Source organism: Parasteatoda tepidariorum, chromosome 4, assembly GCF_043381705.1.
Source record: "Parasteatoda tepidariorum isolate YZ-2023 chromosome 4, CAS_Ptep_4.0, whole genome shotgun sequence".
In the NCBI taxonomy this organism is placed as follows: domain Eukaryota; kingdom Metazoa; phylum Arthropoda; class Arachnida; order Araneae; family Theridiidae; genus Parasteatoda; species Parasteatoda tepidariorum.
In genome coordinates this window covers 95,597,825-95,621,842 of record NC_092207.1, presented here as the reverse complement: position 1 = coordinate 95,621,842, position 24,018 = coordinate 95,597,825, and the positions used below count along the sequence as shown (strand labels likewise).

At 30.0% G+C, this 24,018-nt stretch overlaps 1 protein-coding gene across 2 annotated transcripts in view; it reads left to right on the top strand.

Moving 5' to 3' along the window:
- Window positions 1-14,767, top strand: part of LOC107455038 (metabotropic glutamate receptor 3) — a 37,759-nt gene extending 22,992 nt beyond the window's left edge. Inside the window, exons 8-12 of one of the 2 annotated variants that reach the window (XM_043049098.2) lie at window positions 1,645-1,789; window positions 6,147-6,358; window positions 10,521-10,786; window positions 11,936-12,400; window positions 14,305-14,767. In XM_043049098.2, the coding sequence (XP_042905032.1) occupies window positions 1,645-1,789; window positions 6,147-6,358; window positions 10,521-10,786; window positions 11,936-12,400; window positions 14,305-14,559 (1,343 nt within the window). In that variant the 3' untranslated portion in view covers window positions 14,560-14,767. Of the gene's footprint in view, window positions 1-1,644; window positions 1,790-3,365; window positions 3,511-6,146; window positions 6,359-10,520; window positions 10,787-11,935; window positions 12,401-14,304 lie in introns of both variants that reach the window. The other variant, XM_043049097.2, reaches the window with a different exon arrangement.
- Window positions 14,768-24,018: the final 9,251 nt, after the last annotated feature.

Sequence of the window (24,018 nt, the reverse complement as noted above, 5' to 3'; positions counted from 1 at the left end):
AAAAAATACTGATCCTAACTATATATATATATAATATGCAGCTTTCAAGTTCCTATCTAATGTTAATTTCACTTCCTTCTTTTTGAAAAAAATTTATTCAGTCAAAAATATTTACTTTCGAAAATAACTTAACACAGAAGGGAAAGTAATAAAAAAGTTACTCGAGTTATTATCCACAAATAACTTTTAATCGGATTTGCAAGCATGAATCAATTCAGTCCTTATTACTCACTTAGATACTAATTAATTATTTTTCATTCTGAAGCTCTACAACAAAGCAAAGGCTGTTTCCAAAAGGTTTTTCCACTGGGAATTACCAACTGCCACTGTTCTCCAACGTACCAACTAAAATATAAATAATGAAATCAAATATATAAACGCTTTTTAATTTATAAAAATATCGTTTTTGTCTGATTCCTCTTAATTATTAAATTCTTAGCTAAGGAGTAATCAATGTTAGAAACATTAACAGTTGAGGCGGAAGAAAGATGGATCGTTCAAAAATTCGCGAAAAAACAACTGCATGAGCTTTAGTTATTTGGAATGGTATAAAGAACATGAAATGATATTTTAAAGCAACAATTTGATAATAAGTAAATGACAAAAAACTGGTTGCACAGAAATGATACAGGAAGTTTATTATAGTGTGTGATCTCCCCGAACTGCTAAGAATATTGTACACCTATTTTGCATGGATGCGAGGAGATTATCGATGAAACTTTGGGGAATACTACTATTTCCCTCTTGACGAAGTGCGATCTCCAAGCCTTGGACGGAAACAAGAGGCCTTGATCTTGCAGCAACGCATCACCCGAATACGATCCAAGCAGGCTGCCATCCAGTCTCGATGTTGAACTGTTCACTTTCTTCGGGCAGTCCGATGTCTGGCTGTCAAGAGAATATACCAATATACGCCATTGGCCTGCGTGCATACAGGCCACCCTCATGAAGCCCATTTAGAATTGTTTGACTTGAGACCCTTCATCCTGTTTCCAAAAGAAACTATCTTCGAATTAGAGTGGTGTTGGCTGTTAACTGGAGATATAATGTCATTATTTGCTATGGTAGGACGTGGACGACCTTGTCCTAGACGACATCAAACGTACCCTGTTACTCGGAAACGATTCCAGTCTTGCAATCATACTTCTGTCCAATTTCAGCAGAGTCCGCCGCACTTATTTGTGTTTGCCCGTATTCCAATCTCTCGATAATACGCCTTGTCATGAATTCTGGTAGATCATGTTGTCATGACATTTTTAAGTGAATTTTCCTGAAAACAAAAGCCGAAAGGTTGAATTTTACCTCTGAGATAACGAAAGACAGCAACTTCTGCGAAATCAAAATTCCAGCACTTAAATCTCTTCTCTAGTTCCATAAACTTTTATTTGCATGTCAAATTTTCTTTTGCTATTTTCTGCTATACTTAGGTCTATGGATATTTTCATTTGTCTCAATTATCAAAAAAAAATATTTGCGTACTTTCGCTAAATTCATGCGCTTCCCTAATTTGTTTGAACAGTGTATATACATCTATATATTTGAGTAGAAGTATATTTCATAAGATATATAAACATTTACACATATTTGTGCCATCTTGTATTTCTAAATATCTTGTTTTCTAAGAATACTTTCTTTCTCCTTCAGGCAAGCAAGGACATGATATGGAAATTAGCTTTGATTCATCTCGAAGTATTCCTGTTAACTACACAATTTATCAGTATCAAAAAGTTGCTGGATTAAATGACAAATATGAATATGTTCCTATAGGAGAATGGGACAAAAATAGAAGGTAAATATTTCATTCATGGTTGCATTTGAAATAATTAAGAACTCTTTCTAGTGGTTGTATTATAATGTTAAAATGTAGGAAAACTTCGCCGGAATTTTCTTTAAAAAAAAGTTATTAGAACTGCGCTTAAAATCAATTATAAGTTTTAAATAAAATGAACTTCAAATTAATTATATTTCATTGAAAAACAGGATTACTATTCTCACAATGGTGTAATTGATTTCCGTAATTCAGTAAAAAGTAGACTGATTAAGTAGCTTAAAGTGTACACGTCGTCAAAGATTGGAAAGCTTATTATTATTAATAATATGGTTATTATCATTATGGTTATTATTATAATTTAATATTTTCCCTTGTTGGCGTTTCAGCCTTCATCGTCTTCTGGTCACATCAGTATTTTTTTTGTCTTATTACAAACACTAAGCATAAAAATATTATTAACTGCTGACATTTTGTGGTTCTGCATCTCATACTTGTAATATTGTAATATTCTGTCAATTTCACAGAACATTATAACTTAATTGCCAAATAACATTTTTAATTGATTTATCTGATGGCTTTGTAAATATTTAGAATTTACAAGAAAAATTTTTTTACATGAGCAAAAGCAAATTGATTTGTCGATCCTGGCATGGATTTCTCTCAACAAGCCACAGTTTTATGCAATTTAATATTATGTTCCAAACCAGGATATTTTAAAACTCACTTGAGTAAATGCTAAGTGTCCCTACTTCTCTGCTACATAGAAAGTGGTAGCGTAAAATTTCATGAAGAGAGTCTGCCCCCACGTAAAATTTAAATATTTATTTTTATTCTTCCTAGAAAGAAGGGATATTATGTCTTTGCTTCTAATAGATCATAAAAATGGCTTTCATATGCAAATTCAGTTTTTGTCCGTTAATTCAAATTATTTGTTTGAAAATTCAATAATTCAATAAAATCCAATAAAAAAAAATCTCAAGTAAAAAAATTTTTCTCAAAGATAATGAAAGCTTAAGAGAGATAAATAAACGACTAATATTGCATATAGAATATCAATATTGCTATTATTTTGTTTTAAAGCAAAAAAATAACTCTACGATATTGTATTACAATTCTAATCCAATAGAAAATAAAAAATAAAAATAGGCAGAGTTGGAAAATTCAAGCTCCAAAACTGAACAGCGTTGTTTCTTCAAATGCAGAGGGAAAAAATTTAATTGCCTATTATTTAAAAGCACATTGCCTATTATTTTAGTTTCAATTTTATTTTATTTTTTATTTATTTATTTTTTTTTTTTTTTTTTTTTTTTTTTTTTTTTTTTTTTTTTTTNTAAACTTTTATTTGCATGTCAAATTTTCTTTTGCTATTTTCTGCTATACTTAGGTCTATGGATATTTTGATTTGTCTTAATTATCAGAAAAAAATATTTGCGTACTTTCGTTAAATCCATGTGCTTTCCTAATTTGTTTGAGCAGTGTATATACATTTATATATTTGAGTAGAAGCATATTTCATAAGATATATAAACATTTACATACTTTTGTCCCATCTTGTATTTCTCTTTTTACTAAGAATGCTTTCTTTCTCCTTCAGGCATGCAAGGACATGATATGGAAATTAGCTTTGATCCATCTCGAAGTATTCCTGTTAACTACTCAATTTATCAGTATCAAAAAGTTGCTGGATTAAGTGACAAATATGAATATGTTCCTATAGGAGAATGGGACAAAAATAGAAGGTAAATATTTCATTCATGGTTGCATTTGAAATAAATAAAAACTCTTTCTAGTGGTTGTATTACTTGTATAATGTTAAAGTGTAGGAAAACTTCGCCGGCATTTTCTCTCAACAAGCTACAGTTTTATGCAATTTAATACTATATTCCTAACCATGATATTTTAAAATTCACTAGAGTAAATGCTAAGTGTCCCTACTTCTCTGCTACAGTGAAAGTGGTAGCATAAAATTTCATGAAGAGAGTCTGTCCCCACGTAAAAATTAAATATTTATTTTCATTCTTCCTAAAAAGAAGGGATATTATGTCTTTGCTTCTAATAGATTGTAAAAATGACTTTCATATGCAAATTCAGTTTTTGCCTGTTAATTCAAATTATTTGTTTGAAAATTCAATAATTATTCAACAACAAAAAAAAAATCTCAAGTAAAAAAAATTTTTCTCAAAGATAATGAAAGCTTAAGAGAGATAAATAAACGATCAATATTTCATATAGAATCTCAATATTGCTATTATTTTGTTTTAACTCAAAAGAAAAATAATAACTCTACAATATTGTATTACAAGTCTAATCCAATAGAAAATAAAAATTAAAAATAGGCATAGTTAAAAAATTCAAGTTCCAAAACTGAACAGCGTTTTTTCTTCAAATGCATAGGAAAAAAAATTTATTGCCTATTATTTAAAAGTTCATTTGCCTATTATTTTAGTTTCAATTTTTAAATTTTTTTTTTTTTTTTGCTTTGTCAAAAAGATAAGTATTAAAATAATTATTTAAACATTCGAAAGTAAATTTGAAAAAACGTTCAGTTCGAAATTCGGGACAAGAATTGCTTTTTTCAATCATACAACTTATTTAAAATTTTTTAATTTTCTTCTGTTTTTTCAAATAGAATATAACTGTATGAGATTAAAGATTAAATTTAGTAAAAGGAAAAAATTTAAAGTTAAAAATAAATTATTTTATACAATTAGGAAGACAATTTAAGATTAAAGACGTTTTAGCTTTCTCACACGGTAATAAATAATAGTAAAGTAAATAATAATATATAATAACTTTAAATTTTAAATAATATATGTGTGCATATTTAATTTAGCCAGATCATTCATTTACGAAATTCTAACGCCTGTATCATATTTCTTTATTCTTTTTTTTTTTTTTTAAATAAGCAAAAATAGAAAGTTGTCAAACTGATATCCCCAATTTTAAGTATCAACCCATTTCTTCATTTTAAGCTTCTGCCTGTTAAGCTTCTAACCTGTTGCACTGATGAAGGTTGCCCTTTGAGCAGAAACAGCTGCCTGCTTTTAATAATATTTTTGTGCTCTTTAACGTTGTTTACCTTTGTTTTTATTAACCCATTTCATTTTCATTCCGATGCTTTTTTCTTTCCTAAATGTAAAATGCAATGCAATTCATCAGACTTAACTTTCAAATTTTCCCATTTTTAAATCATCTTATACGCTGAGTTTTATACAGGAAATGAGCTTTTTAATTTGGTATCACTTACTATAAAAATTTTAAAATTAGTTGATAGAAAATGCTACTCATATTACATTTTTTCAAGCGCAAAAACTTAAAATGTAAAAACCAAAATTTAAATATTTAAACTGAAAGTTTGATTTTTAATTATATGATTAAATCAAACAATCGTGTTACTATAAGTATCCTAAAGAAAATATTTTACCGTAATTTATTTCCTTCCCATTCCATTTATTAAAATCCATTTATCAAAAGTTTTCTGTTTGTATTTAATGATAACATAGCATAATAAACATAGCTAAATGATCTTCTATGTGTGAGTGATGTCAGCTCATGTACCAAAAACATCATTTTGTGAAGAATGTGATCTTTTTTATTAAAAAAAAAAGAATAGCTCTTAAAAACTCTATCTGCTTGGCCATGACTCGGAAGACTATAATACTAAGTGTTTACGCCGTTGACCGGTTGACAGAGAGATAGATTTATTATCATATGAAAATAGCAATCAAAACAATCCATATTCGATGACTGCAGACATACTCATTAAAAGCTTATTGAAAATACCCCCACAGTATTTCAGTTAAGCCATCTCAAATTTTGCATAGCAGATAGAGTGTAAAATAAGATAGACCAAAATAAAATGGGGGGGAAAAAATAAGATGGACCAAGACAATGATAGGCAGACAGGTCAAATATGTGTAAAACGTGTATACTTCCTTTATCATTGTCCCAAAATCTTAATTTCAGCATGCAACCACTTAATTCACTCAATTTCAGCTTGCATGGTAACCACTTAAGTGGTTACCGAAAAAAAAGATTCTTTTTTTCACATAGTTATTTGTTAATGTATCCTGACTAGCATCTTTGGGGGTAACACGCGAAAAGAACTTACGAAAGTGCTTTTATTTGCAGACATTCACTGAAAGCAACAAAGAAAAATATATACTAGCAGTTAACATAGGTAAATTGAAGTATTGATTCGTTAGGGGCTCCATTTGTTGGTTAGTCTCGGCACTTTTCAAACTACGTGGCAATTTCCATTGTCTAAAAATGAATTTTAATCATTCTAGGCAAATAAAGGAAGCCTGCTTATTTTTTAAATAACAAACAATAACTGCTAACCATTATCTTCAAACCTTTATTTCTACTCTTCCAGACTTAGAATTCAAGAATATCCAGTGTGGACAGTTAGTCCGGATGCAGCAGAGAGGCCTCCTTTGTCCAGGTGCAATGAAGAGTGCGAAAGAGGAGAAGAACGCATTCTTCCTCGTGAACATCCTAATAGACGTTGCTGTTATACTTGTAGGCCATGTAAAGATTTGCATTATTTACCAAACCCTTACAGCCCTTGCTTAGAATGTCCTAAAGGCAAGTAACTCGAAATTTACTAGATTCATAGAGTTAACCTAAGTGAACAACCAGATATCCTGATTTTTCATAAGGCTTGAGAGGCCCAGGCCCCCTAAATGTTACAAATAATTTCTTTTTATATTTTTCCTAAAAAATTGTCGATAAGAATTAAGAGTTAATAAAGATTGAAATAAATATAAGCTCAAATTTACTAATACATCGTAATTAATATATGCCATTCAAAAACATTTCATAATTAAACAGTAGGTAAGTTTCGTACTTTAGAGTAACGACTAGGGAGCCCCCTGACAATTTTGTGCCTCATTTCTAGATCAGGCTCCGTGAACAACATTTATTAAACACCACCCCTTAGACACAACTCGAAAAATAGGTTTCCATAACTTGTTTGGGAAAATCTTTATTCGATGTGTTGTTGTTTCTAATGACACTTGCCACATGGGCAAGCCTGCTTGGTGAAACCGAGCAAATTTAAGGCAGAGTGTGCATTTCTTGTTTTACAGTGGCGCCATCTATGGCCAACAATTCAACTTCTGCCACACCATACGTCGCACCCGTTTATAGGGCGGACCCATTCATTCATCCACAGATCGTAATTTTTGACCTGAATCAGAGAACGATCGATTTCCAATCCAGTACCCCCAGATGTATTGATTTGTTATGGGAACATGGACTGGACAATTTTGTGACTGGACAGATTTAACGTGCATCAGTCACTTNCATAAGTAAACAGTAGGTGAACAGTCTGTGAACAACATTTATTAAACTCCACCCCTTAGACACAACTCAAAAAAAAAGGTTTCCATAACTTGTTTTGGAAAATCTTTATTCGATGTGTTGTTGTTGTTTCTAACGCTACTTGCCACATGGGCAGGCCTGCTGGGTGAAACCGAGCAAATTTAAGGCAGTGTACATTTCTTGTTTTTCAGTGGCACCATCTATGGCCAAGAATTCAACTTCTGCCACACCATATGTCGCACCGTTTATACGGTGGACCCATTCATTCATCCACAGATCATAATTTTTGACCGGAATCAGAGAACGATCTATCCCCAATCCAGTACCTCCAGAGGTTTTGATTTGCTATGGGAACATGGAGGACTTTAGCGACTGGGCAGATTTAACGTGCATCAGTCACTTTACTACACGGGAGTCTTCGGCCGGCGGGGTTCTAACCCACGAACTCTCGGACATGGGCTCAGCGCCCTACCGACCAGCTATCCCGGCCCACTTTATTAGATGTGAAATAATTATACGAATAAACAATAAAGAGATTTAATTTCTTTATTTTTTAATAATCATCCACAGCATCAATGTTATGTGGTAAGTGTCGCTCTCCATTAACTCTATTCTTTGTGCGAGGTATTCATGTGAGCATAACACAAAAATAAAGAACGAAAATTGAGATTCCATAGCCTGTTTGGGAAAATTCTTTTTATTACTCATGAATGACGCAATAAGCTTTACCTCTTTATTTTAATATTAAATTGGCAACAATAATCTTCCATTTACGAATATTTTGTTTTTAATTTCCAATAAGCTGCACAATCGGTCTTGCCGATAAGCAGACCTAGTGCGTTCTCCAGAGGTGGTATCCACTCTTTCATGACCACCACAATGGATGAGATACCGTTGGTCATGTTAATTTGGACGTCTAGTTTCTGCCACACTAGATGGCAGCACCGAGACTCTATTTTGGATGCTAAAGTGCACTAGGAATTTAATTTTGCCGGGAATGCCAAGAGCCAATAAGGCACTCCAAGGATCTTTTACATGCCGCATAATCATACGACATGGCCGCTGAGGATTTTCTGCATCTCAAAAATCCGGTGTCTGGGCCGGGGATCGAACCCCCAGACTTGGGCTTAGAAGGCCGACGACAAATATACATTTACGACGACATTTACGAATATACAATACACGAAATATTGACCTCAATACTATTAAAAAATACTGATCCTAACTTAAAGCAAAATGTGAATAAAACACGAATGAAAAGTACAGAAATGGACATACTATGGTTTTGACCTTTCTCATTTTTTAAACCCCAAATGACGGTAGAGGTTTAAAGAGACGAACAGAGAAAGTAGTTTAACCAATAGAGACAGAGGAGTTTTTGTAAAAGCATAACCTACTTTCGTAAAATTCTATATTTAAGACAAATGCATATTAAACTTCACTAAGAAAGCAATGTACTTAATTTTACGATTATTATCAACCTACGACATTAGTATATTTTTGATGAACCCTAACTATTAGTTGAGAAGAATTCACTTGAACACCCAAAGATCAAAATTAAATTCATCTTCGGTTTTGAGATATAAAAAAATAATAAAATAAAATAAAAATATTTTTCTAATAATAAATTTTAACAATTTACGCTTTTCAAAAATGACTCTATCATAAGATACTAGTGTCACTGTTATAAGATTTGATTTTTTGTATTAAATATTCAGATAAGGTTTAATAGCCTGCTATTGACAAGTCCACTATTCTGAGCAAATAACGCACTTTACGAATAAAGAGATGGGGTAAGTTTCTATAATATTTATTTCAATAAGTAAGAGGAAGCCATGGTGAAGGTGGTTCAGGAGATAGTGCATTCGCCTTCCAGTGAGGTGAGCCGGGTTCAAATCCCAGCTATGCTTGATCGATACGAAATCCGCAACTGGTTCACGCCGACCACAGTGCTGACATAAAATATCCTCAGTGGTGGACGAATCATGGGTTAGAGTCTCCTGGCCGTCATGCTAACCTTGGATGGTTTTCGTGTTTTTCCTCACCATGTAGCGTAAATGCGGGTTAGTCCCATGAGAAAGTCCTCCACGAAGTCGAATTTCTCCCAATACTTGATCCGGTAGTTCCCTTTTCTTCTGGATTGGGTTCAAAATTACAAGGCTACGGTGTTGAACTTCGGCTGTCGTAAACTCACAAATGAGTCGGCTGTTCAATGACTGTTATAAAATAAGTAAGAGGATCCGCTCAAATTTCACTTCTCGTCTCCTATGTTTGTCTCGTAGTCATTTTTGTTTTCCGTTGTGAAATAGAATTGTGTTTATTTTATTATCCATAACGCAATAACATGTACCTCTCTATTTTCTTCGATTTTAAATCTAACTCAAAAGTAAAGTATTTAGACAAAACACATCTTCGATGAGCACTTTTTGAATGAAACTAACATGTGTTAATATTAGATAGAGATGAAGGCCATATAAATAAATCCTGCAAGTTTGCCTAACGACGGCGGAGTCTTCTTACACTGAGAAAAAAAAAAGTATGGTCAGAACTACTAGAACATGGTAAAATTTGTTATGTTTCTAGCTCTATTGGAAAACCAAAAATGTCAGTATTTTTTACCGAAGCGCTTTGATAATGATTTTAGTGAAAATATTTAACAATAAAATATGGTTTTATAATAAGTAGTAAAATTTGGTAACTTTATCATAGTGCTTTAAAGTATTGCATAAAAACCATTTATTCGATTAAATATACTTTTCAGTTTTGTATTTTTTTACTAAATGTGTGGCAATAAGAACTATAATTTTGAACACTAATATTTCCGGTAAACCGTTACTATATAAAAGGAAAAATTACCAAATAATTTGTTTACATATCCTAAATTTTGGTTCCCAGAATTATGGAATTTTTTTTATTTTACTAGATGCTAAAACCATACAATACATTCATTTTGGCAAAATTTTCTTATACAGGTAAATCAAACTACAACAAGGTATAATTTTTTGCCAGAAATGTGGTTTGTACAACAAACAGATTTACGTGTTACATTATAAAGGATCTCAATACTCTTCACAACCAACCTCTGCGATTGTTCTGGAATCTTCTTTATTTCTCGTCGCAAATAAGAAATTTCAGTCAAAAAATACCATCAAATTAAATTAATTTTATTACCATGAATGACCTACCCTAGTAGTAATTTTGAAGCAATATATTGTAATACCACCTTCTTATTGCAGTCATTTCGAACACAACACAGAAAACAACGTAACACCTGCATCATTAAATATCGAAAAATACTTGTTCTCGTTATAGTATGATAGTAAATATATTAACTTTTAATTACATTCTGAGAGGAAATTATATTGGTTTTATTTTAAAGAAAATTTCCTTTTAAAAACTTACTTTTTTTAAATTTAATTTTTAGGACATATTGCCTCACCTGATAAGTCAGCATGCATGGAAATTGTACCAAGATACCTTGGAGAAGAACTGAGCAGTCCGTGGCCTTTGGTGCCTTTAGTGTTTTCAATTCTCGGCTTAATTTCCACATTTATCGTTATCATCATTTTCTTCACGCATCATACCACTCCAGTTATCATGGCTTCCGGCAGAGAGTTGTGCTATATCATACTAGTTGGAATAATTTTTTGCTACAGCTATACATTTATAATACTTCTAAAGCCTACAACAGTAAGTAAATCAAACCTTTCAAAAAAATCACTGTTAAGTTTTTTAAAAAATAATAATTATAATAGCAATGATGTCCTGATTCGCATTGAGACCAGATTTTGTTCCACCAATGGAAAACAATTACGTGTTTCAATTGCAAGTGACGTCCTCGTAGGTAAATCGTGGTGTTTGTTGATTCAGAAGCAAATCAGATTAGACACATCGCTTACAGGTACCAAATCTGATTTAAATCACAAGGTTAGGCATAATTATTTCACTTTTTCTCGAACAAGTACCCAATTTGAATATGTTTAACTGATTAAAATATTTTTATGCTAGTAAAAGTTAGAAAATCGAATTTTATTTTTTCTTTTATAGATTTTAACGCCTACCTCAGCCTAGAAAGAAGCGCACGCATAATTTTATATTTTTCAGTATCGAATAGTGCGTAGTTTTTGGCGATTGTTATGATTTAAAAATTAATATATTTTCTTTTTAATTATTTAGAGAAGCAATTGAATCAGCAAGAGAGAATCAGTTTGTAAAAACGTAAAAGAAAAAAATTTAAAACCTATAATTTGTGGTAAAGCAGTCGCAAACCAAAAAAAAAATTTTTAACTGGCAATAAGTTACTTCAGACTTCTCTTGAAACTTTTTTTCTCTTTTTAACAACCTTCGACATAATTCTGAGGGTAATATCATTTGCCTCATAATCGGGATTAATTTTGTTTAAAAGACTATTCTCATGACTAAACTATAAATAAATATCACATTGTCCAGAATGTAGCTTCCTTCCCCTTATTTTTAGGGTTGAAAGGATTACTCTTAAGCCAGAGAAAATTTAATAAAGTTAACGATGTGCAGAGAAAATATGTTTTGCGTTTCGTATTTTCTGTCTCATTTGCAATTTGTTAGTACTAGCATAATTAACTCTCAAACCATTAAAATTGTATCTTAGTAGGTAAAAATCCGATTGTGCAGTAAGGCCGCCAGCCCTTTATGCCATCATTAACTTGTAAGTTCTTCACAATAAACATATCTAAAATAAGCCTCTTAAAATTGAAATTGCATCAAAGAGAGCGGAAATCCGATCGCTAAATAAAAAGTTGTTAGTATTTGTAACTTTCGTTTTAAACCGTATATTATTTTGATATTTCCTTTACTTTTCAGATTACTTGTGGAATTCTACGAGTTGGAATGGGCCTAGGCTTATCAATATGCTACTCTGCAATATTCATAAAGACAAACCGTTTGTCAAGGATATTTGAAGTTAGCTTGAGGATAACAAAAAGGCCTTCCTACATAAGCCCAGGATCCCAAATCATCATATGTATGTGCTTGATTCTCATACAAATTACATTAACAACTCTTTGGCTTATCGTCAGACCTCCAGACATTGCAGATCACCCATTTTCTAATTCAAGAATGATTGTCTGTGGATTCGACAGTCTCTCCGTTTTCATCGGTCTTCTCTACAATATGATTCTTATAGTTCTCTGCACAGTGTACGCCTACAAAACCAGAAATCTACCAGAAAATTTCAATGAAAGCAAATGTATTTCCTTCACCATGTATTCTTCGTGTATAGTATGGTTGGCCTTCGTACCAATTTATTACAGTGCAAAGGAATACAAAGTAGGATATATTTATTTTAAAAAAGCTATTTAAAGTGTTAGCAGATGTTATTACAGTAGAGTCCCGATAATCCGAGCCCTGGTTATCCGAGTTTCCGCTTTAACCGAGCTATCAAACATTTCAAGTTTTTTTTTGTTCTAGTTTATTTTTTATTTTTAGAAATACCGCCGAAAAATAAATCTTATTTTTATCTTCCAAACACTCGGGAAAACAAAATCTAACAACTTAATCCCATGAAATGATCATTAATATCGTCAATAATGAAAATGAACCTAGCGAAGATGATGAAGACAGTGACGATGAAAATCAACATATAAAAATCTCTCACACCGATGAACTTAAAGCTGTCAAAAATGCTACTGAATACATAGAACAACAAAAAGAGGCGACACCAGCTTTCCTGTTATGCCTAAAAAATGGCGAAACATTGCTACAGAAAAGCACCAGTTATGTAAAACAAAAAACGATTAAGGACTTTTTTTTAAATAAAAACTCTTTACTTCTCGCAAAGTATACTTTTTAAGTTTTTTCAAGTAAGCTTTTTTATAATAATAGGAATTGTATGTGGTAATTGTACTCGTATAAATCTTATATTTCTTAACTATATTACATTTATACCAACTCTTTTTCTTTCTTTTTTTATACTCTTCGTTTTAACCGAGTTTTTCAGTTATCCGAGTTAGTCGTGGTCCACATTAACTCGGACAATCGGGACTCTACTGTACTTCTGTTTTGATCACACACACTTTTTTATACCTAACAAAAAATATATATAATAATAATTATTGTAATTAATTGTTTTGTTATGCTGAGTATATGATTGTCCTAGAGGTTGTGTTTCAAAGCTATTTCACCAGGATAAAAAAAAAAGCACTGATTAGGTGTCTTACGCTTGAAGCTTTGAAAGTCATTAAACTTTTTTTTCAACGCCGCCAATTTGGCAATATTTTTCCATTAAGGTGAAAATCTTTTCATTATTATAAATAAAGAATTGTCAATTATTATTATTCAAATTTCTATAAGCTCAGACAATACAGCGTTTGAGTAACTTTTCAAATATTAAAATGCTATGGAAACTAGCAAAATTAGATAAATAATTTTTCACATCTTTAGACGTTTTCAATTACATTTCACATACCGTAAGTTACCGTTTTATTTTTAATTAAAACAGCCAAAAATTTACGACACTAATTATGGATTTATATTAACTCTTTGTATCACCGCGTTACTTATCTGCAACATACATGAAAATTCAATCCTATAATGAGGTGGATTTACCTATAAAATCGAACTAAATTCAGGTAAAGAAAATATTGCAAACTCGGAGCACTCGGAGGAACCAAGTCTTGGTGCAGCTGCCAATATTATATAGCGTTTAGTAAGAATTGTTCCACGACATAATTGCAGGATATACAATTTTTTTACAACAATCCCCTTGATTGTATATTTGGCTAAGGAGGGATTGAAAAATGTGGTGCGAGACCTATTTTTCACGATATTGGAGATGTTCAACAAATGCTTTTTATCAATAAATTTTTAATTTTAAGGCCTTAATTTTTCATTATTTTTTACACGCTTAATATGATGTATTCTAACATCCGCGTAAATATTTCTTAAATCAGAGTTGTTGAGTTACAAAGGGTTAAGAGCTACGTATTTCATGATTTTCATTTAATAAGCATAAAATTTACCAGTAAGAAATTAGAATTGCGCTTGAACATATTAAAACATAGATAAAATTTTTCACTAGCATTTATATACTGCTATACAAGTAAAATGCAAAAGACGTACTACAATATACTCGTAGAAGAGATTTTTTGCTTTTTTTGAAATGCAGTGTATTAACGTAATCTTAACTTAGTTTTTAACATACTATAACACCTTTTTTTTCTTCTTTTTAACAGGTACAATCTACTATATTATGCATGTGTGTCAGCCTTAGTGGAACTATAACTCTAGCTTGTCTATTCCTGCCTAAAATTTATGTAGTGCTCTTTCAGCCAGAAAAAAATATTCGATACAATAGTTCTTCAGGAAACACAGGTACTGATGATACTCGTAGTGCTTCGCCGGCGGTACGTTTCTTGCGTAGCGCTCCTTCCTTATCAGGACAAGCAACTCAACATAAAGAAAAAACAAACAAGTCCACTCATAAATAAATGCCTTTCATTTCAAAAAGATTTGACGGAATTATTTACCAACGGATTTTCATCGAGGTTTGGAATTTGCAACGAGGCTATTAAACGTCTTCAAATAAAACCTGTAAGTATTATTTGAAGGATGTAAAATTAGATCAGGCTCAAATTCTCACCAGACCATTATTGAAATATCTATTTTTGGACTTCTAAATAAAACTGTTGAGTAAAATTTTTATTGTGAGAAATTTCGGTAAAAGTTTTAAAAAAATTTGGACCAACGATGAAAGTCAGTGTCAACGATTTGCGCGTCGCTGGGATATCCTTGAATGATTAACCATATTCAAGCTAAGCACATATGACGCTAATGGTTAAAATTCGAAATTACATTTCCAAGTAACTACCTCTAATTTATTTTTGCGTCCAAGCTTCAAGAACTCATCATCCTATATTGTTATTTATCACCCTACATGCTAACTGCTCACGTCTAAGCGAACCACATGTTTCCCTTTATACGCTTAAAGAACTTATGTTATATATGACCCTACATGTTAACTGCTCACGCCCGAGCGAATCGCATATATTTCCTTTATAATTTAACAAGGATTTTAGCCAATTTACTGTGTAAGTTTGACTACTGTTATCCCTTAAACTTTCACAGGTAATAACTTCCCTAATAACTTTTTCAGGTAACTTATTGGTAACAGAGGAACACAATTTAGAATCAAGTTAATGTCTATTATTTTATGTTCCAACTCAAAAAGCATATTACTGAATTAATATTTTTGAAGAAACATTCCAATTACACATGAAATTATTATAGGCAGTAATTCAAAAAAAAAATTTTTTTTAAGAAAAATCTTTCACAATCATTATTGTGATAACATAGGTATTATAATCACATAGATTATTGTGATAAAAAAAAAACAAGGGCTTTAAAAAAGAAAATAAAAATGTTTTAAGACTTTTGTTTCTCCCTCAAGCCATATTTCTTTAATTCTAAAAAAAAAAAACACAAAAAGGGGGGAAACGGAAAATTTAATGTTTTCAAATGAAGACAGAGGTAGAATCAGAAACTATTTTAAAAAACATACTCTATTTAAATATCTTAACTTCTTTCTGTTCGTCTTGTTCATAAATTTATGTTCATTATGTACAAAACGCAAAATAAAAAACGAAGCACCCTTAATAACTTTTGATCTAATCCTCACGTCCTAGGACTTAATCTTAACGGTTCAAGTGGGTGCCTCATATTAGTGCAAACGATATTTTACGAAATCATACAAAACGTTCGTTCTCTGAATAGCATACCTTTTTTTCGGATGGATTTGGATTGCCATTTCTCTAAAAAATTGCTTAATGAGATCATAGACATGCCGTCAAATAATTTTGACTTCGTGATTATTGAGAAAATAATACTATCAACTCAAAAAATAAAAAAATTGCATTGAAAAAAAATAATACATTTTGCAATGTCTCAGTTATACACGTAATTCAACTTAAGTAACATCAGTGCGACTTCTGTTGTTGCAGATTAGATGACCAATAACTTATATTAAGGTTGTAAGATGTTAGTCTAAGCAGGACTGATTACTTTTTTAGCTAGTATTTATTGTTAGCTTGTTTTTTACGGTTATTAATTGTTTTTATTAGTATTAATTTGTAATTTTTTTATTAATAATTGTTTATTATTTTGCTTGTTTTTGTGAATTTTAATTAAATTGTTACATGTGCTTCATAGCATAACATTTGTGTAATAACAATACATAGTGTAACAATTGTGATCGGTGGAGGGCCCCAAAATATTGTGTCGCGTGCCATTGGTTCGCCATCCCTGCACTAGAACATGGGAGTCGGAAATTCTTAGCCATCGAAAAAAAGCTATGTTTATTGAGAGAAAGAATTTTGCGTCTGATTTTGCAACTTAAAATATCGTCAGCAATTATTAACTTATTTGAGGTCATCCTTTTGAAGCCTTAAGATACGAGTCCCTAGAACGTGAAGACCCGATCATTAAATCACAATTACTCGAGAAGTCGGTTTTTATTTTCGTGCACTGTACACGCTGAAGAATAAATTTATTATATTTATATTGATATCAGGGTTTGTTGATTTAAATCAACTGATTTTTTATGTATATATTGATTTAAAAAGTTAAACAGTGTCTTAAATTATTGATACTTTTATTACTTCTTTTCCTAGTTTTAAAATTTATTTTAAGTAAATTGCTGCATTAATTTTAGCTAATGAAATTACTTTCCTGGTATGTGTTAAATTCCAACACATTTGTAATTACATTTTTAAGTCTTGAGATTGAAAGTACAGAATGAAGTTAGCATTTAAGTATTTTTCCTCATATGTTTACAGTATCATTGACATTATCAGATTTTCTATAAAGAAACGTCGTGAAAAAAAATTTCAATGAGTACATAGATTTTTTTTAAATTTTTCTTTAGCTAAACTTACCTATTTTGATTTAGGATTAAAAATAAATATTTTAAAATAAAAATATATAGATTAAATATTTATTATTTGATGAATGACTACATTTACAAACACAATGTTACATTTATTTAGTAACTTTAAAAATTAAGCGGAAAAAAAAGAAATCACAATTTAAAATTATGATTTGGTAATTGAAACCGTTTAATAGAGTATTCTTTAAATTCTCTATTTCAGCTAGTCTTTAAATTTCAATCATGCGTTTGTTTCAAAATAGTTACTAGGCATTCAAAACTATGTACTCAGGGGTCTATACAGACATTTTGTGAAGGGTCCGTTTTTGTAAAATTGTGAAAAAATTACTCGTAATTTGTGAATATAAAATAAACGTCACATTCTTTCAACCAGGTTCCGCTATTATGAATTTGTGCAAATAGGGTCCGTTATTGCAACAAAAAAAAAACATTTTCAAGGAGTTTTTAAATTGTAAAGACATACAAGATTATGCTCAACACTGTAAAATTATAATTTAAAAAAAAAAAAAAAAAACAGCAATTGCAGCTACTAAATTAGCGATGCAACATGAATATTTGGTATTCAGCCTATACTGCTGAACACAGAATATTTATTTCAGACGAATGAAGGAAGAAGCGTCTGCCGAAGACAAATTAAGTTAGTTTACATCAGTCTTTCTTCCCCCCCCCCATTAATGAGAAGGGTTTACAATATTTAATATAACAAATGAAGATAAACAAGCAAAAGATAAATTATTTTACGAAGGGTCCGTTCATAAATAGTTAGGAAGTTTTTTTAGTTCTTTTCTTACAGTGTATTTGAATAAAAATCTGATTTAAATCAAAAAACTGTCTTTTTTGATTTTTTTTTTTAAATCACACTCTGATTGATATATACAAAAAGGAACAAATAAAAAAAAGCCTAAGCAACACCATACACCAAAAGCAAAGATCATTAACATAATGAAATTACAAACCCATACATTTTAAAGACTTCTACAAGTACTTTCTATTTTGCAATAAATTACTACAAAACCTGAACTACTCACATTACTTGAAAGAGTAAAGACTATAATTCCAGTGAACTGCAATTACTTGATAGATATTTTGAAGACGTGTAACCAAAGTTACACTTTCGTTCATGTCTAATAAACAGTGACAAATTTCTCTTATTATTTGGTGCAAACAAATCCGGTTTAAAAATAATGTAGATAAAAATCAACTAAATTGTGTAATAAAAGAACAATAAAATCAATTTTCCTACACACGAGGTTGGTGGCCCACTTAAACTACAGACATTTTAAGAGCAAAGAGGAAACTATGAGGTTTTGAAAAATCTTGTTTCCCCCCCCCAAGAGCAAATAACCGATCACATACACTGCACACTATCACATACCAAAATGTAATGCTTTAAATCATAAGTGCTGTGGCATATCAAAGAGAAATCTAATCTCAAAGAATTGATCTCATTATCTGACAAGAATTTAATTTCAACAAGGAATTGACTAAATATTTCCTCATGTAATAACAGTATTGAAACAAAACATTCAAATTGATTATAGGATTTTCATTTTTTTTTCAACCAACTGATATTGTTTTATAAACTTTTGCTAAGAAATTTTTATTATAGTAAAAACCAAATTAATTAAAGTTTAAAATTCTATGAAGTAGGATCTACCAACAACTATAACCTACAATAATTGCATTTAACCAATAAAATAGAGTAGTTTAATATATCATAAATGAATTAAAGCAGGAATTGTTTCATTTTTCTGGATTTGACAAAAAATGTGTGAATCATGATAATCATAAATGTACAAAACTAGGAAACAAAAATGGCACACAACTGTAAACAAAAGAGAAATGCTGATATATACCAGTGCTGCACAGCTATTACAAAATCTCATACACTTCATGGAAAAGGAAGGAAAATACTGATATGATAACTAAACATAAAACCTGTTTTATAATGAAAATTAAATAAACCTTAAGCTTTAAAGAAATGAATAACCCTAGCCATATGCAGTTTCTCAATTTCTAGAAGAAATTCCCATTATTGGTTTAAAATTCTGGAAATTCTTATACTAACACCGAATCTGGATTTTTTGACCAATCAGACAATTATTTAGTTTGAGCTAGTAAATACGTTTTGCAAGTATGTATTATTACAAGTTTTAGAATTACTATAAGGAAAATCACAAATTATTTATCCTTAAGACTATGTTTAACTGAAAATAAGACAGTGCATTTGATTTAATAAAAATAAAAACATTTTTGTGATTTTTTTATTATTTACAAATCCATCTATTTTGATACACTTGCAGCAGCAGCAGCACCGTGTTTTTGAGGTTTAGCTTGACCACCTTCCCTGAAGCCATGACTAGAAAAAGAAGAATACTTTCATTATAACAGAAGAGGAAGAAAAAAAAAAAAACATTACATGATTCCAACTGCATTTGCATCTACCTTTATCCAATGTCTCAATTTAAAATCACTCATGCGAAATTTTTTTTTACTTATACCTCTAAAATTCTAATTCCTCTCTCTACATACATAATATTTAATAGCACTAACTAATCTTATATTTATGGCATTTGATGACCAGATATGTTACACAAATGCTGTTAGCGAAAAACTTGTCAGCATGGTAAATTGTTTAGTACTATTATACAAAAATCAAACACTCACAATTTAAAATCGTACATTGTATCCAGGGGTGGATTAAGCATGCGCNGGGGGGGGGGGGGCTAGGCTTTAGATTACATTTTATCTCATATATTTTTATTTATTCAAATATAAAAGTATTTATATAACTTTTCACTTAAGAAAGCATATGCAAAATAAAAATAAATTAAAGTTTACTTTATTTATTAAATTAGAACTAAAAAATAATCATAAAATTTTTGGGGGCCCCAGGCCATGGGCTAGTCTGGCTTAATGAGTAATTCGGCCCCGATTGTATCTTTAGGATTTAACATCAAAAAGTCACGTGAGCTTAAAATCAGATTCATATTCGGGCAGTCCTAAAAATTCATATTCCTGTGGTTCAAAAACCACACTTTGAGATTCATATTTACAAATAAAATCAGTAGATATTAAAAAATTTGCAAGTAGCCTTTCTGCACAAAAATATATCATAAATCATCTCATATCATACACAATAAAAATATTAAAAATTACATATATTTAGAGCTGTTAAAAATTTTGCATTTATGGCCTCTGATGACCAGATATGTATAATACACAAGACCTATTAGCAGAAAATTTGCCACCATCACGGTAAAAATTTAAAATCACAATTTAAAAAAAAGAAAAACTTCCTCAGTTGCTGACTAAAATTATAGGAGTACAATTGAGAAAACAGCATGCCAATAACATGCTGGCAGCTTTAATTAAAATCTGATTAAAAAGCAAAAGACTTAAATTAATATTTTCCAGGTAATGAATAATATGAATATTTTCCAGGGGTGGACAGCCAATGATAACAAAAATTCTTATAATTTAGAAAAAAGTAAATAGAAATAGTTTAATACATACTTAAATCTTCTCCAAACTTTTTTCAGATGTCTTAGTCTTCCGGTACCAGTTGTCTTCCTACGCTTACCCTTCACGCTCCAGTTATCTGGGAAAATAAGTAGAATTGAAAAAATGACAAAAAGGAAAAGAAAAAAAAAAACAAAGAAAATTATAGCCTTTATATTTCTTTTAATACAATCTTGAGTAAAAAATAATGATAGCTTAGTAATCATCTAGCATTACATATTAAATTATGACTTAAGATTGGCTAATTTTATACTATATGCACATTTTTATTGCTTTTAACTCTTTTGTGTCTGAGAAGCTGTTATTAAAATTGGGTACCTGCAAACAATGTCACTCATGGGTTAGGAGCGTTATTTGTTTATGCCACAACTAAGCTGCCAATCAGGTCTGGCACTGGAGTTAGGCACCTATCTACAATAACACTCCAATATTTATTTATTTATTTATTAGCAAAAACACTTTTTCTAAGAACATAAAAACTACAAGGAAATTAACAAAAAACTAATTTAAACCAAAAAAAATCTGGTTTAAATTATATAAGTTTTCTTTTCTTTGCAGGAAAAAAATGCTAATCCAACCCATCAAAAAATTAAGTCAGTGTGGTGATAAACCAAACCTAAAAGCTGTAATAAGTAACAAGCCACCCACAATTACGTGATTTCAGCATTTGTCTCAAATTACAAGCATCCAATTAAAATTGGACTACTTTTCATAGAGCAAGAGAACACTTGGATATTTGTTTTTACATCAATTAATACAGTGATCAATTGATACCAGGGTTGGGTTTTTGACGTCAAAAAGTGGTTTTTGACATGACAAGGGTATAATACTGGTTTAAACCGTCAAAAATGTCAAAAACTAAAGTTTGCCAAGAAAATATATAAACTTCAAAACTACCAACAGTTGCCATGCATTATATTGAAATTTAATTATACTATAGGTAATCAGCAGGTTTTAAAATATTTTTTAATTAAAATTAAGGTAAAATAACAGATTTAAAATCTCAGAAATTTATATTCAAATGCATGTGCAGAAAAATTTTGCACAAAAATTGTTTAAATATTTATATTTAAAAAAATTTTTTTTTTCTTTTTGATACTTAAGAAAATTAAAAGTTTATTACTATGCATTTTTGACATATAAGGAACATATAACTAATATTTATAAGGAACTTACAAGTTATGTTGTATAAATACAAACTTGATACAAGATACAAGTGTATAAAAAATTTTTTTTAATGTTATACCGAATATCTTTATTATCCAGTATGTTAATTTGAATTTAAAAGTAGTTATATTTATGAATAATGATAAATATAATTCATATTGTTTATTATATTTATTTATAATTATTACACTTATCATTTTAAAACAATTTTTATCTCTTAATTTTTTTTTCTCCACTTGTATTAAGAATACAAATAATGCATATCTTGAAAGCAAGAAGTAATTATTCAACAGCTGAATATTTAGATATTCAACAAAACTATATAGTATTCAGCAAAATGAAATTCACAAGTATTTGGATAAACTAAATTTTCAGCATAGTAAATGAATAGGCTGAATATACTGTAAATCGACACTAACTACTCTGTGTATTTAACAGAAAGCACTTAAATTTGTATTGTCTTATGTTAAAAAGATTATTAAGAAGATTTAAAAGAATATTAAAAAGATTTTTCTTTAAAAGATGTCTAATGTACAAAACTGCTAATGTTTATCTTTAAAAATGTCTAATTTTTAGTATAATCTATACTATACACTAAATTTGGTTATAAATAAATTTCTTAATAATATCACTGCAGATTTTCAATAACACATGAAAATGAATACATAATATTACAAAAGATGTGAGCTTTCAAAAGTACAAGATTTTGGTTACTATTCAAAATATAAGTGTTTCTTCAAAATTTTAAATTTATTTTTTCTAGAACATATTTAGAAACACTATCCTTTATAAAAAATATATAAATTTTATGTATTAATTAAATTTCACATATGAATATAGGTTTTTGACATTTTCGACATTTTTGACAGTGAGGTTTTTGACGTGACGGTTTAAACCATGGTTTAAACTGTCAAAAACTGTCACATGTCAAAAACATGCCAACCCTGATTAATACAGAGGAAACCTAGTGAGATAACATAAAACTATTATTTCTAAAATAATTATTTTTAAATAAGAAATTGAACTAAAATAAAAATTACAATTAAAATTATCAAATAAAATTAAATTTATTTTAAATTTATTTTTAATTTTTAATTTTTTAATACTTTTCCCACGGGGACTCTGCAATAATTACTTATCAATAAAGGAATCTGAAAATTTAATACTGTTTTTAAATCATGATTTCATTAATAAATTTTAAAACAGAGGAAATGTATATCTGAATTGCAACTCAATATTTAAAAATAAATAAAAACAATACAACTTCTCACAGTTTACCATTTTAAAAATTCTTATTAAATGAATGAATAATTAATTGAGCTACAATCATTCTGAACAATCTAAACAAAGAAATAAACAAATTATAGAAACAACTAATCTGCACAGTCAATGACCCCAATTCTCCCATTTAAAATTTTAGACTAAACATGTATTAGAGCTTTTTCTTTTAGCAATATCATCCAGCAGTCCTAAAAATTACAACAAACTTAATAGCTGATATATTTATAGCTATTAAAAGTTTGTTTCATGTCTCCCATTATGCACCAGAGTAAGAAAAAAAAAATTTTTTGCACACACAATTAAAGTATCTTGCAAAATCATCCTGTTCCTTGATAAGTTATGTTTATTCCAACAAAGTCAAATTTAAATATTTCTAACTACCCAGAGATGCACGAAAAACAGTATACATATCAGTAAAGAAAAAATAGTTATCCTTATATGTGATAAATGAACTTTTTTCATCAGACTACAGATTCCAAAGCTTTCGAGGGTGAACAGACAAACATGATTAAAAAATAGAATAAATTCAGGTGATGGCATTTTCATGAAAAACTCTTGGAATAAAAATAAAACAGATTTAGGAAAATGATTATCTGCCATGAAAATAGAAGTGAAATGTTACATATTTTGTATTAGAAGTAAGTCTGTACAAAAATAGCATTCTACAAATACTCAACCATATTATATAAATTTAAAATAGCTAATTGGTCTTATCCATCTGAGGAACTTTATTTCAATCTTAAGCACTAGTAAGTTAAATCAGAGAAAATCACTCAACAGCATGCTTCAGTCTGGGGCGATACTATTCTCATCATGGAAAAACTTAATGAATTTAAATAAACAAATTTAATTAAATGAAACCTAATGTAAGCAGTATTTTCTAAAGTTATATATGAAAACAATGAACGCTTGTATAACCAACCCATGAAATAAAAAGCCAAAATTTAAAACATTGATACAACACAAAAAAAGAAATTGGGTGAAAAATAAAGTAATACAATCAGATAAGTACTAAGCAGGGTTGGGTTTTTGACGT